We start from the raw sequence: 14,407 nt of genomic DNA, 5'->3' as shown, positions 1-14,407 counted from the left end.
CCGGCGGTGTCTCTGGCAGGGGTCCTGCCGCTCCTGGGCCCTCCCCCACGGGAGCCCAGAGGCCTTATACAGTTTCCTCTTGGGCCAGGGATGTGGGCAGGGGTGAGCAGTGTTGGTGGTCTCTTCCGCTCTGCAGCCTCAGGAGTGCCCACCTGACCAGGCGGTTGGGTCTCTCTCTCACCGGGTCTGGGAGCAGAGAGCTGCTGTGGGCCGGGATCCGCGGGTGTGGGACTTCCAGTAAACACAGAATGTGCCCGGTCCTAGAGAAATTCTGCTTCTGTGTGTCTCAAGCTCACCAGGCAGCTTTCTTGCAGCAGAAAATTTGGTCTTACCTGTGGTCCCGAGGCTCAGGTTCGCTCCTCTCCTTTGTATTTTTACAGTTCTTTTAAAATAGATATTTTTTCACATCATTTATCCTGATTACAGCTTCTCACCATATAGTTTCCTCAATTCCACATGACCTCTTTTCCCACCTGGATCCAACCCTCTTCCTGTCTCCCATTAGAAAGCAAACAGGCTTTTAAGGAAATATAATATAATATAATATAATATAATATAATATGTAAGACATCAGAAGAGAACAAACCAAACAAAAGGAAGGCAAAGGTCCCAAGAAAATGCACAAGAAACAGATATAGATGCAGAGATCATTCATTTCCACTATCAAGAACCTCAAAAAGAACCCAATAAATTAGAAACCAAAGAACCTGCAGGGTTAAAAGAGAGAAATAAAACAAGACTTAAAATAGCATAATTTTAAAAATCCCTGACACATTATGAGACAAGGAACCTCTGAAGGTCCCACTGAATTCACTTTTTCTGTTGGTTGTCTACTGCTGGGCATACAGTCTTAAGGGTCTTTTGTTTATTTGACTTTAGTGGGCAGTTTGTTAAAAAATCATTTTAAAGAATACTGCAAATATAGAATTTGAAAAAGTATAGAAAAATTGCAATATGTCAAAAGTGAATCCATATATTAGTCCACTTAACTCGTAGTAGCATTTTTACATAGTTCTATTCTTTGTGGCTATAGTTCAGGTAGCAACAAACACCATCTCACAGCACGTTTCTGCCCTCTTCAATGAACCTTAGCCTGTTGAACCATTTCAAAGAACTGTCAAATCACTGACTTGTTTACTTGGTTTTTACTTCCTTTTAAATATTAAAAAAGTAAAGAGATATGGATGAAATGTGTTCTTTTTCAATAAAAATGTGTAGAAATAGTTTGGTAACTTTGACAAACAAATCCTAGAAAGCTTGCAATTCTTCGGTACTGTGCCTTGCAACAAAAAGGACAATTTGGCTTAATTTAGTGATCTATTTATTAGACATCAAATATCTAGTCTACAGATACCAAATATTACCTTGTGCTCAACTGTAGTTTTTCTATGAAGATCAAGATACTTTTAATACAAGTCATCTTATAGATAGTAAATATATTAGTGTTGCTTTTAATATGTGGTAAACATATACGCTTGCTGAAAGATCATGCATATATCTTTAGTAGTTTTACTTAAAGAACTTAAATTCTTGGAAGCCTAACCCAAATTGTAAAATTCATGCTGTTCTATTATTATATTTAGCTTCCTATAGGAAGGTAAATTAAAAGGATGATGAATTATAGATATATATATATTTGGAAGACTATTTTTTGGGAGATAAGATGAACTGTGTTAGTATGAAGCATTGAGATAAAGGGGTAGCTGGAGAATAGAGACAATCATACAAAGTGAGGCACAGAATACATTTCTGCCCTTGAATACATTTCCTAGCCCATGTGTGCAAGTAGAGATCATTATGTTACATGAAATAGTGAAATATATTGTTCTCAGAAAGACAAATACTAGAAATTTATAATTTCATAATTTCACTCATATTTGGATAGTAAAATAATGGTAGAGGCTGAGAATTTGGGAAACTGTATTAAATATAGGGATGCCAAAGACTATACATGGACAGACCCATGGCTCCAGCTGCATATGTATCAGAGGAGGGCCTTCTTGGGCAACAATGGAAGGAGAAGCCCTTGGTTCTGGCAAGGCTGGAACCCCAGTGTAGGGGAATGTCAGGGTGAGGAGGTGGGAAGAGGGTGATTGGGGAGAGGCAACACCGTCATAGAAAATGGAGGATGGGGATGGGATAGAGGACTTATGGACAGGAAACCAGGGAAGGAGATAACATTTGAAGTGTAAATAAAAAAATACCTAATACAAAAGAATATATATATATATATATATATATATATATATATATATATATACTATCAAGGTAAAAAATGATTTGCCCCAAAATCTGTAACTAGTGAATAACTTCAGATTCTGGACAGTAAGCCATGATTTGAAATAACATGAATGTTCTATCATGCTGCCAACAATATTTTTATCATAAAGATTAGGGATACCTTGATCAAAATGTCTCAAGCTCTAAATAGAAATGAGCCAGATTCTTTGGCTTGCTATTATACAGTAAGGGCAAGCAGGTAATAATAATATACTGCACAAACATAGAACCAAGAATTATGGGTTTGAAATATTTTACAATAATAAATGGCAAATACTTGAGGAAGCCAATATTCAAATAAATTAAATATGAGGTAATATATACATGTATTGAAACATTGCACATTACCCCAATGATGCATACACGTTTATGTTCTTATTTATCAGTCAAGAAATAATATTTAAAATAGAAAATAAAGCCATTAACAAAAGTAACAGAAAAGTTCATTAGAATTGTGCTTTAACAACTAAGGCATCATTTAGAGCAATGATTATGCTCAAATACTGGAAGAACCTTCCATGGTGATGAGTCATTATTTTCAGTTGAAAGATTGTCGGTAATAGAGTAGTATGGATAATCACACTCACTCTTAATGTAATATAACTTAAAGAAGTAGAGAGCAACAATAATCAATGAAAAAAGACGATATAACCATGAAAGAGAGCTATGAAGCTTCTATGGCAGGGATTGGAGGGAGGAAAGGGAAAGTACATGATGTACTTATAATGCAAAACAGCCATTTTTGTTACATGCATATTTCTTGGAAAAAATATATAAAACAAGCACTCATATACTTAAAGAAATATAAATTTCATAGCAAGCCTTCTAAAAATTTCTCTTTAGGTAATTCATAAAATATTAAGCAGGAACACCACATCAACCAATTAAAAAAGATTCTTCATCTTGTTAAATAATGTAGTAGCTTAGTTCATCTTGGTGAGGAATAAGATAGCAAGCAGGCTGGCATGACACTGGAGCAGTAGCTGGAAACTTATGTCTTATTACAAGCAAGAGGCAAAACCTAAGAGAGGTATATACAAATGACCTGGGATTTTGAAGCCTCAGCATCCATCTTCAGGGACAAGGCCATTCTTCTCCCAGCAAGGCCATACTTCCTTAAGCATTCAAACACATGTGATTATGAAGCACAGTTCCATTTCAAACACCACATCAATATTTCATACTACGTTTTATGTGATGTATACATACAAATGTGGTTTTGTTTCTTATTTTTTTGTTTTTGTTTTGTGTTTCTATGTATCTAATCCAGGGTTTTATGTGTTCTAGGAAAGCACCTTACCAATGAGTCCTATCCCTATAGAAGTAGAGAAGAACCATTTTAAAGGGCATAGCTACAGTGCTTTCTTATGGCAATCCAGTTAATGCTCTACTTTCACCAGTTCTGTTGTAGCATAATTTACTGATGCATTTTAAGCAGTTGTTAACTTTTATGAATAAAAAGATAATCTAGCATTGAGTGGGGGGAGAGAGAAAAGAGAGAGCATTATATGGATTCTGAAAGTTTAAAGGGATCCATCTTTGTGTTTCATGATGTGAAAGAAGTTTATATCTGATATTTTAACTAGTTTTAAAGTGTATAAGGAGGATAATTCTAATTTATTTTCTGTGGCTGAATTATAGGACTCTGTTTAAAAATGAGTATCAGCTCTGCTCCTCTCCCTCAGGAATTTAACCTAGAGTCCCATACATGTTACACATGTGTTCTAATATTTGTTTACACTTCCATAATATAATAGCTAAATTTCCTAAGAATAAAGTTACTTTAATTAGGTAATTCAATTACCAAATATATTTGTCGAAATTTTTATCACAAGGGATTCAATAAAAATCTACCAAGTTAACAGCTTGCTGATTAAAACAACAGTAACTGAGAGTCAGAAAAGTTGAAACAATCCCAATTAACAATTTAAAATAAAGTTAAAGTTATGTAAGATCCATGAATTCTCCATTTAAGAATTAGAAGAACATTGAGAGTACTCTTAATTTTTCCATAAATCATTCAGTTCAGTAGACTTGTAGGCTCTAAAACAAATGGCTCATTTTCTCCTGAAGGTTGTTATGATAGTAATTATAAATTATATGCTAGTGAACAACTATATAAATGCCATAATTTTTAATGTTGAAATGCTTTGAAAATAAAGCATAAAACCAAAATCAAAGATCATGTATGCAGCTGTAGGCATATATACTTGGTAGAGGATATTAGAATTAGTTTCTTTGTGACAATTGTATATGACATAAAATCAAAACCTTAAAAGGAGACACAATGAGTAGCTATGGAATAGGAACATTCCTATAAATGGTAAAAAAAAAATAATTGCAAATATTACATAATAAGCTTCGTCAGGACAAAGAAACATGGATAATGGTCAAAGTTGCCATAAATAGAGACCAGAAAATTCAGTATTAACATAAAGGGTCTGTTATTTGTAACAAAAACAATGGAAGCATTAAGAATACTAATATAGAAGTGTCTGTTGTTTTTTTTTTTTTTTAGTTAGAACTATTGGATTAGGATTGGACATGATCACAAGGTATTAAAGAACCAATGCAGCATGAAACTTCCACAGAGATGAAGTAATCAGGACAAAATTATCTAATGGAAATGACCAGGAAAAACGACTCAGTGTAGAAATCAATAGGTTTTCAAGGTATTATGTATATATATATATATATATATATATATATATATATATATATATATATATATATATAAATGAGTGCCAGTGGGACAGTAATCCATGTGTGAATTGAAAGAGTTTTCTGTCTGTAGTCTAAGGATATAAATACCCAGTACAGTTCAATGGGTAGAAGACCCAGAATGATAAAAGTTCAGGGATACCAATCATACCATCATTTCTGTGCAGCAAATAAGAGAAATCTTTTCTGAATTATTTGATCATGTTCAAGTATTTATTATAGTACATCAGTGGATGCAAATGAAATAGGTGTTCAGTTCTGTGGAAAGCATCACATGGATTAAACAGAGCACAACTGAATTCAGAAAGGAAAAGAAATAGTACATGTTTCTAATAACTGTACTAAAATTATTTTATTTCTAAGACATTTGATCATATCCTCAGAGAAGTCTTGTGATTGTTTGGGATATAGTTAGATGAAGAATAAAAATGAATGAAAATGTCTTGGCACATACTCTTTCCTACGAGCTTCAATGCATCTTAGAATTCAATTCATTATTTCTGGGTCATGGAAATATCTTTTTATCACAATGATAGCAGTCACACTCTCAGAAAATTTATAAAATATTATAAATATAAGAAAGAGGAAACTGGGTCCTAGTTTGCTTTCTATTATTGTGATAAAATAGTAATCAAAACCAGCTTGCAGGAGTCAAGTTTTTATTTCAACTTACAAGTTACAGTTCATTATTGAGAGAAGTCAGGTCAGGAGTTCAAACAGCAATTGTATCTGACACCACAGAAGAGTAGTCCTTAAAGTCTTGCTCCCAGGCTCAGAATAAGCCAACACTCTTGTATATCCCAGGCCTACTTTCCTAGGGATTGTTTTGCTTCCAGAGACCTGGGTCTTCCTATAGCACTTTATCAATCAAGATAAGTTGTCATAGACATAGCCAATTTGATCCAGGCAATTTTTCAGTTGATGTTCCTTCTTCCCAAGTGCATCAAGTTGCAAAACACTTTTAGCCATCACATTATAATTCATAAATATGACAATTATCACCATGAAATCTGGCCTACAAATGACACAGACATTAAAAATAGCAAAGACATTAAATTCGTTACTAAAATGTGTTCATTAGTTCAACAACTTTAAATGAACCCCCCAAAAACAGCAGAAAGTGATACAGTTCCAAACATGAGCAATGCAGTGAACCACTTGAGCAACCAATCAGACATTATTTAAAAACGTTATTTAAAATGAAAAAGGGTAGAAGAAATTCAGAAAATGAAATTGAGGAGAAATGCTAATTTTACAAAATGGAGAGTATCAGTGCACTACCATCCAGTTCTAATAAGTTCAATTTTCACGTATTTGGTTTCACAAAGAGTGTTAGGAAAAATAATTCAAATAATTTCGACTAATGATTGTAAAATGTGATAAAAGCTGTGTTTTTCCACATGGAAAAATACCCAAACTATTCTAAAACAAATTCTAATTAAATTGATCACAATAAAAGACTAAAAGTTTAAAGTATTGAGAGAACCTATTACATATTGATGAACAAATATTAGTACTTCAGCATTTTCCCCTGAAAAACAAATATTGCAATACAGAAGTTAATGAAGTCATTTCAGTACAATACTGAATGGAGAAGAAAAGAAAAAGATAAGTGAGAACACTTTAATGCCAATTGTGTGCTGGGAGGGCAATAAAATTTATAGTATAAAAATAAATAGATAGATAGATAAATTTACTTTTTAAAAACATATTAGGATATGGTAATATCTAAATAGTTTTGATATTATCAAAATCACTATCAAATCCCTATTCTTAAACTGAGAACTTCCAAAAGTTAGAAGATAGAGAAGCAAGAGCCATAGATAAAAATTTCTAATTCTATTAGAAATTTAAATACTTTTAATGGCTATTAAAATAAACAAACAGCTAATCATTAAGAAAATTATATACTTGGAGACAACGCCCTTCAGGGGCTACTTAGTTCAGGTGAAGAGCAAGTCTAAGAAGACCACCAGTCTCGTGCCACACAGGCCCAGTGAGCAGACCATGACCGAGATACCCGGGTCTGGTGCCACACTACATGGGCCTCCTGAGACATTCCTGAGATGACTCCAAACACCCAGAGACCCTGGTACCACTAAGGAGCAAATAAGTGGTAGAGAAACCCTGTTCTGGGCTTCTGCCTGGTGCCATGTTGATGTTTGAGGACTATGCAGATCTGGCTCCAACCTCATCTGGGCATCATGGGATAGGAGGAAAGACTGCTCAGCAGCAGCTTATCTCACCTCTTGTCAGTTACATTACTCAGGAGAGCACACCGGGCACATTGCCCAGGAACACAGAACTGGCCTTCCTTGAAGGAACTGTGGGTGAGCAGGCCCTGGGGGTGTGAACACGAAGCCTTGGCTCTACCATTTGTTGAGCCGCAGTGACCTGAATGTGGGGGGTGGGGAATGCCATTCTTTTCACCCTTTACCTCCTACAGCCTGCAGTATGACTGGCTCCAGGTCACGAAAGCAGAAAAGCTGTTTCTGTCCCTCACATGCTGCAGCACTTGAGAAAGCAGGCTGGGCAGCAAGGTAGAACTGGCCCTGCTTGTGAGGGTTACAGGTCAGCGGACCCTGAGGGCATAAGCATGGGGAAGCTGATCCTGCCTCTTCTCTTCTGTGCAGTGGCCCACAGGAGAACTGACACCAAGGTCATAAAAGGAAGAGGTGGCCCTGACCTCTATCTGCTGCAACATTTGGGAGAGAGTGCAGTATACCTTGCCTGGGCAGTAAGTTGAACTGGCTCTGGTTTTGAGGGAAGAGGAGTTGCAGATGACCCAGCCTTAAAGGCAAAGCAGGAGAGTGAGTACCTTTTGCTGTTTGCAGCAGTGGGTGATCTGGGATGGTGGGGAGGGGAGGGCTGGAGAGTTTACCCTGGTGGTGAGGGTGAGGGGGGAATTGGTGGGCTGACCAGTTCAAATACCTTTGAGGTACAGATCCAGAGATTTGAGTTGGCCCATCCTAATATCTAACCCATTCAACTTTTGGAGTAGGTCAAGGGGCTGGTCCTACAGACCCAAACATACAGGATCTCCACAACACAGGAAAACAAGAGGATATCCCAGAGGAGTCCTGGCCAGGTTCTAGTATAAATAGTGCAGCAGCCTGGAACTAGAACCATTGCAATGAGCATTTGCAAGGCAAATTTGTGTGAACAAAAGGGTATACTGTGAATATGCTGTGTCACTTCTACAAAGATTTCATTTTCTTTTGGAAGGGAAGTTGTAAAGTTAGAGGGGCAGGTACAAGGGGACAGGGAAAGGACTGGGATTTAGGTGTATGATGTAAAACTCAGAAGGAAGCAAAAAATATTTTTTTAAAAAAGGTAATTGTAAATGTTAACACTACAATGCCCCTAATTGAATAATTACTGCCGGACAATACAAATAGTATGCTCTTATTTGGTTTTCTACACATAAGAAACATAATTTTATGTCAACATTGGGAAGATTTTCACGGGGTGGTGCATGTGTGAAAAAGGTCATCTACTAGTTGGAAAATGGAGAAAATACTGTCCAAGTAACTCCCTATCACCATTACTACTGAGCCAGTGTTTTCTTTCTTTAACATTACTTTTCAGTGTAAGAAGTGACATATATATATATATATATATATATATGTATATATATATATATGTGTGTGTGTGTGTGTGTGTGTGTGTGTGTGTGTGTGTGCCACCAAACTAGGTAAGATGGATGGAGCTAAGAAGTGCATGCTGACAGGAATCGGATATAGATCTCTCCTGAGAGACACAGCCAGAACATGTCAAATACAGAGGCGAATGCCAGCAGCAAACCACTGAACTGAGAACGGGACCCTCGTTGGAGGAATTAGAAAAGGTCTGAAAGAGCTGAAGGGGCTTGAGACCCCATATGAACATCAATGCCAAACAATCAGAGCTTCCAGGGACTAAACCAATAACCGAAGACTATACATGGACTGACCCATGTCTCCAGCTGCATAGGTAGCAATGAATAGCCTAGTAAGAGCACCAGTGGAAGGGGAAGCCCTTGGTCCTGCTAAGACTGAACCCCCAGTGAATGTGATTGTTGGGAGGAGGGTGGTAATGGGGGGAGATTGGGAGGGTAACACCAATACAGAAGGGGAGGGGGAGGAGTTAGGGGACTGATGGACAGGAAACTGGGAAAGGGAATAACATTTGAAATGTAAATAAGAAATACTCGATTTAATAAAAATGGGGGGGGGTTATGTTTTGTGGAAGAAGCCATACACCTAACTTTCATCTCATACAATTCTTACTGAAGATTACCAGCTTGAGAAGTTGTGATCAGTGGTTCCCTTACAGAGTGTACCAACTAATTAGACCAAATGAATGCTTGATAGTGGGGAAAAAAAAAGAAGTGACTATTTTTTTTGGCCACAGTGACTCAAATATGAAAACTAATTTCAACTATAATTACTTTTAAAAGTATTAGAATAAAAATATCACTTACCTCAAACTGTCATGAACCATTAATATGTATTAAATGCTTTAATCCCAATATTAGCATAATTTTTTAATTCTGATATTAGAAAAATTAGATATTATAATCAAATTTCAGTCTTAATTTTCTTTTTTCTAAACAAGATAAAACTGGACAGACAGTGATAAGAGATGGGATAGTACTGATGGGAATTGAAAACAACAAAGTAACAAGGAAACAATGAAACTAAATGCTAATTCTTACTGAAGCCTCTAGCTAAAAGTAGACTATTTCTGGCTTTGAACAAAGGGGGAAGGGATGTTTACCAATGCTTAAATGAACATCAGACATCAAACACCAAGAGAATTATATGTGATGCCTTCCACTTGTGAAAAATATATAATTTCACAGGAAATATTTTATTGGCTGTCAGACTGTAACTTGTGTAAGTATGACTACTATGAGAATTTGTAAAATGTTAGCAGTCAAATTGTCTAGGAGATGACAGGAAATTCACAATATAAAAGATTCCCTATGAGTTAAGCTCAGTACATTCTGATCCATAGCATTAGAATGGATTCTGTGATATTATGAGGCTTTAAAGAACAGTAGCAAAGTAATTATCTTGCTATTTTCATATGATTTCATCAAAAGCTATGACAAAATATAGGATTAATTAATTGAACATTTTTTCTTTCTAATGTAAAAGAAAGAAAAATGAAGCAGTTTCATTAAAAGCAAATCTATATACTATATAGTGGAAAATATTACCAATCCTTAGTGAGCCAAGACTTTCTTTTCTTTAACATAACGTTTCAGTGGATAAGTGGAATGATTTTTGTACACACAGTGCAAGGAACCATATTAAAATCAATATTTCTCACTATGAAATGTACTTCAGTTTTTTAAGGGACAATTTATAAACCTAAAATTTAATTCATGATAAATCTAAGTGACAAATACTTTAGGTTATTTGTTTTCTCATCTGCTTTATTTATGTCAAGGTTATTGCAGAAATGTATTACTTTATTTGTAAAAAGTTCCAAATTCTTTTTTGTTATTTTAGTAGCAATGTACCAGATTGTTGTAATTTGTATTTAAAGTGTTCCCCCAGAGATTCATGCATTGAAATATTTGTCTCTGAACTGGATGTAGATCTCTCCTGAGAGACACAGCCAGAATACAGCAAATACAGAGGCGAATGCAGCAGCAAACCACTGAACTGAGAACAGGACCCCCATTGAAGGAATCAGAGAAAGAACTTGAAGAGCTTGAAGGGGCTCGAGACCCTATATGAACAATGCCAACCAACCAGAGCTTCCAGGGATTAAGCCACTACCCAAAGACTATACATGGACTGACCCTGGGCTCCAACCTCATAGGTAGCAATGAATAGCCTAGAAAGAGCACCAGTGGAAGGGAAAGCCCTTGGTCCTGCCAAGACTGAACCCCCAGTGAATGTGATTGTTGGGGGAGGGCGGTAGTGGGGGGAGGATGGGGAGGGGAACACTCATATAGAAGGGGAGGATGAGGTGTTAGGGAGACGTTGGCCCATAAACCAGGAAGAGGAATAACAATTGAAATGTAAATAAGAAATACTCAAGTTAATAAAGATGGGAAAAAAAGAAAGAAATGTTTGTCTCTAGCTAGTGCCAATATTTGGGGGAGGCTATAGTAACTTCCGTGAACAGGACCTAGCTAAAATAAGCAGACAATTGAGAAGATGTTAATAGGAATATTAACCCCAGTCTTCCCTGCCTCTTTCCTGTCTCCAAGAAGAAGGACTTCTGCTACATATTTTTACTGTTATGGTGGTTTTTGGTATACGAAGTAAAGTAACAATGACTTGAACTCTCTGAGCTCAAAGCAGTTCTCCCAATTTTATTTCTGTCATAAGTGAATAAAAGGAGTAATTGCACTTAAGTATTATGGAAGATATATAGTAGAATGAACCACTTGCTAGGTTGGAAAATCTTGAGGAAGAACTTTGAGAAACAAACCCTCTACCACATGTAACTACCACAGACTGAACATGGATATAGAGAGAAGTGTGGCATAGAACTACTGCTTTTGAGATGTTGAAGAGAACTCTCCATGCCCAACCTGATCCTGTTTTCCCTCCCAGCATCTCCCTAATTCAGAGGGTGTCAATGGTTGGTACTTTCTGTTGTATGAGACTCACTTAGGTTTACCAGACAGCCTGGCCTTACCTACCATTCACCAAGGGGCCAGAATCCATATATTGTGATGTCAGAGTCCATGGTTGCCATGATTGGGTATGGCAGACGTTGCTGAAAAAATCACAATTTATGGGTGTGGCATCCATTGTTCACAGGGTATAAAAGTCGGCTACTTGGCCCTCTGGGCCAGACCCTTGTGAGAGTTCACAATGGAGAAAGTTAATAAATTGCAAGAGGGTACTGAAGATACAGAATCATGGACTTCTCATATCAACCTAACAAAGAAGAGCAAGATTTTCCTAAAGCCCATATCTTGGGGTTCTGATAAGAACTGCACTGAATACACTTGCAGAGGTGATCAAGTAAGTTAACCCAACCTAAGTAAGGTCTCTTTTCTCCATCAATGCCTCTTCTCCTGGAAAACCTACCCTTGCTTGGCCTATCTTAAATTTTCTGTTCAACCCACACACTAGAAAGTCTTGCTTCCTGACTCATTTCTAGTATCCAATAACACACTGTCCTGTCCTTTCAGACTGTACAGGTCCTAAGAAGGGTAAAAGGAAGTCCCAAAAAGAGAACTAAGGTGAAGAAATGGAAAAACCATACCATTCCTATGTGGAGACCTAAGGAGGAAAGTGGAGAAATACCAAGCTCTGGAAAAAAGAAGAAAAAGAAGAAAAAATCCAAACATGAAAGAAACAAAATGCTACAGGACAAGCTGAAGATGCTGTGGGATCAATATACTTATCTACAGAATGAGATGAATATACTGTGGAATCAATATGATCAGCTGCATGATAAAGTGAAGACACGGGGTCACCATGATAACCAGATGCAAGAGGACACAAATATAACACATGATCAAAACCACAAGTTCAAAGAGTTGGTGATCCCACAATTTGATCAAGACAAACAAGTGAAAGAGGAGAAGATCAGGAATTACTATCAAGGCAAACACATAAAGGAGGATAAGATCACACTAAGCCATGACCGGCAGGTACAAGAGGAAACAATCACACATTTTGAACAAAATAAGCAAGAGGAGAGGATGACAGAATTTAATCAAGACGAGCAAGTGAAAGAAGAGATGGACAGACACTACAATCAAGACAGGCACATGAAGGAAGATTGGTTCACACGACTCAGTCATGACCAGCATGTACAAGAGGAAATAATCACACATTTTGACCAAAATAAGCAAGAGAAGATCACACAATTTGATCAAGCCAAACGAGTGAAAGAAGAGATGAACAGACACTATAATCAAGAAAGACATGTAAAGGAGGATTGGTTCACTCTACTCAGTCATGACCACCAAGGACGAGAGGACATGACTACACATTTTGACGAAAATGAGCAAGAAGAGAGGATCACACAATTTGATCAAGACAAAGAAGTGAAAGAAGACATGGTCAGAAACTACTATCAAGACAGATATGTAAAGGAGGATAGGTTCACACTACACAGTTATGGCCAGCAAATAGAAGAGGAAATGATCACACACTATGACCAAAATAAGCAAGAGGAGAGGAACACACGATTTGATCAAGACAAACAACTGAAAGAAGAGATGATCTGGTGCTACTATCAGGACAGACACATAATGGAAGATAGGTTCATACTACTCAGTCATGACCAAGTTGAAGAGAACATGATCACACACTTTGACCAAAATAAGCAAGATGAGAGGATCACACAATTTGGTCAAGACAAAAAAATGAAAGAAGAGATGATCAGGCGCTACTATCAAGACAGACACTTAAACCAGGATAGGTTCATACTATGCAGTTATGACCAGCAAGTACAAGAGGAAATTATTACACACTTTGACCAAAATAAGCAAGTGCAGAGGATCACACAATTTGATCAAGACAAACAAGTGAATGAAGAAATGATCAGACACTACTATCAAGACAGACACAGAATGGAGGAAACGTTCATACTACTCAGTCATGACCAACAAATACAAAAGGAAATGATGACACACTATGACCGAAGTAAGCAAGAGGAGAGGATCATGCAATTTGACCAAGACAATCAAGTGAATGAAGAGATGATAAGACACTACTACCAAGACAGACACATAACGGAGGATAGGTTCTTACTGCTCAGTCATGCCCAGCAAGTACAAGGGGATGTGATCACACACTTTGATCGAAATAAACAAGATGAGAGGATCACACAATTTGATCGAGATAATCAAGTGAAAGACGAGAGGGTCACACTTTGCTTTCCACACAAGAGGGTGGACAAAGAGAGAATCACCTTCTGCTCTCCAGAGAAGCTGGTTAATGAGGAGATGCCCATCCCCTTCTATCCACACATGCACCTGAACGGAATGATAAATATTCTGCAACTACAACAACTAGTGCCAGGAGGATATATACACCAACCTAGCACAGGAACAAATATCCACAGCTGGCTCAATCACCTTCACTGTTGGCATCAATAGTCTTAAATCCCAGTGCACAGCCAGTGACATCAGACATATAGTCATCAAACTGTTTTAAAATGCCTAATTACAATACATTGAATACTTCAATGATATTCACTGAGAACTGTGAAAATAAATCCATTATAATGGAAAGTAATTGCATCTCTGTAATTCGCCATGGGTCTCTGGTGTTAGAACTGGGAGGGCAGAAGGGTGGATGGGGATTGGGGGTTGGGGGTAGAGGGAGGAAGACAGACTCTGTTTCCTACATAGCTGGAGGTCAGAAAAGCAAATGTATACTCAGACACTGGAGAATATGAAAAGAACATCAAGATATACCTTGCTCTTTGTTCTACAGAA

General features: G+C 37.2%; 1 protein-coding gene across 1 annotated transcript; it reads left to right on the top strand.

The window, feature by feature from the left end:
* The first annotated feature begins 11,822 nt into the window (after positions 1-11,822).
* On the top strand, positions 11,823-14,195 carry 4933436I01Rikl (RIKEN cDNA 4933436I01 gene like). The gene is made up of 2 exons (XM_087601128.1): positions 11,823-11,975; positions 12,146-14,195. Exons 1-2 carry the CDS (start codon positions 11,823-11,825, stop codon positions 14,063-14,065), a joined length of 2,073 nt encoding a protein of 690 aa, XP_087457254.1. The 3' UTR covers positions 14,066-14,195.
* The last annotated feature ends 212 nt before the right edge of the window (positions 14,196-14,407 follow it).

This window comes from Rattus norvegicus, chromosome X, assembly GCF_021556685.1.
Source record: "Rattus norvegicus strain SHRSP/BbbUtx chromosome X, alternate assembly SHRSP_T2T, whole genome shotgun sequence".
Taxonomy (NCBI): domain Eukaryota; kingdom Metazoa; phylum Chordata; class Mammalia; order Rodentia; family Muridae; genus Rattus; species Rattus norvegicus.
The sequence above is the reverse complement of the archived record's forward strand: the minus strand, read 5'-3'. Positions and strand labels throughout refer to the sequence as shown.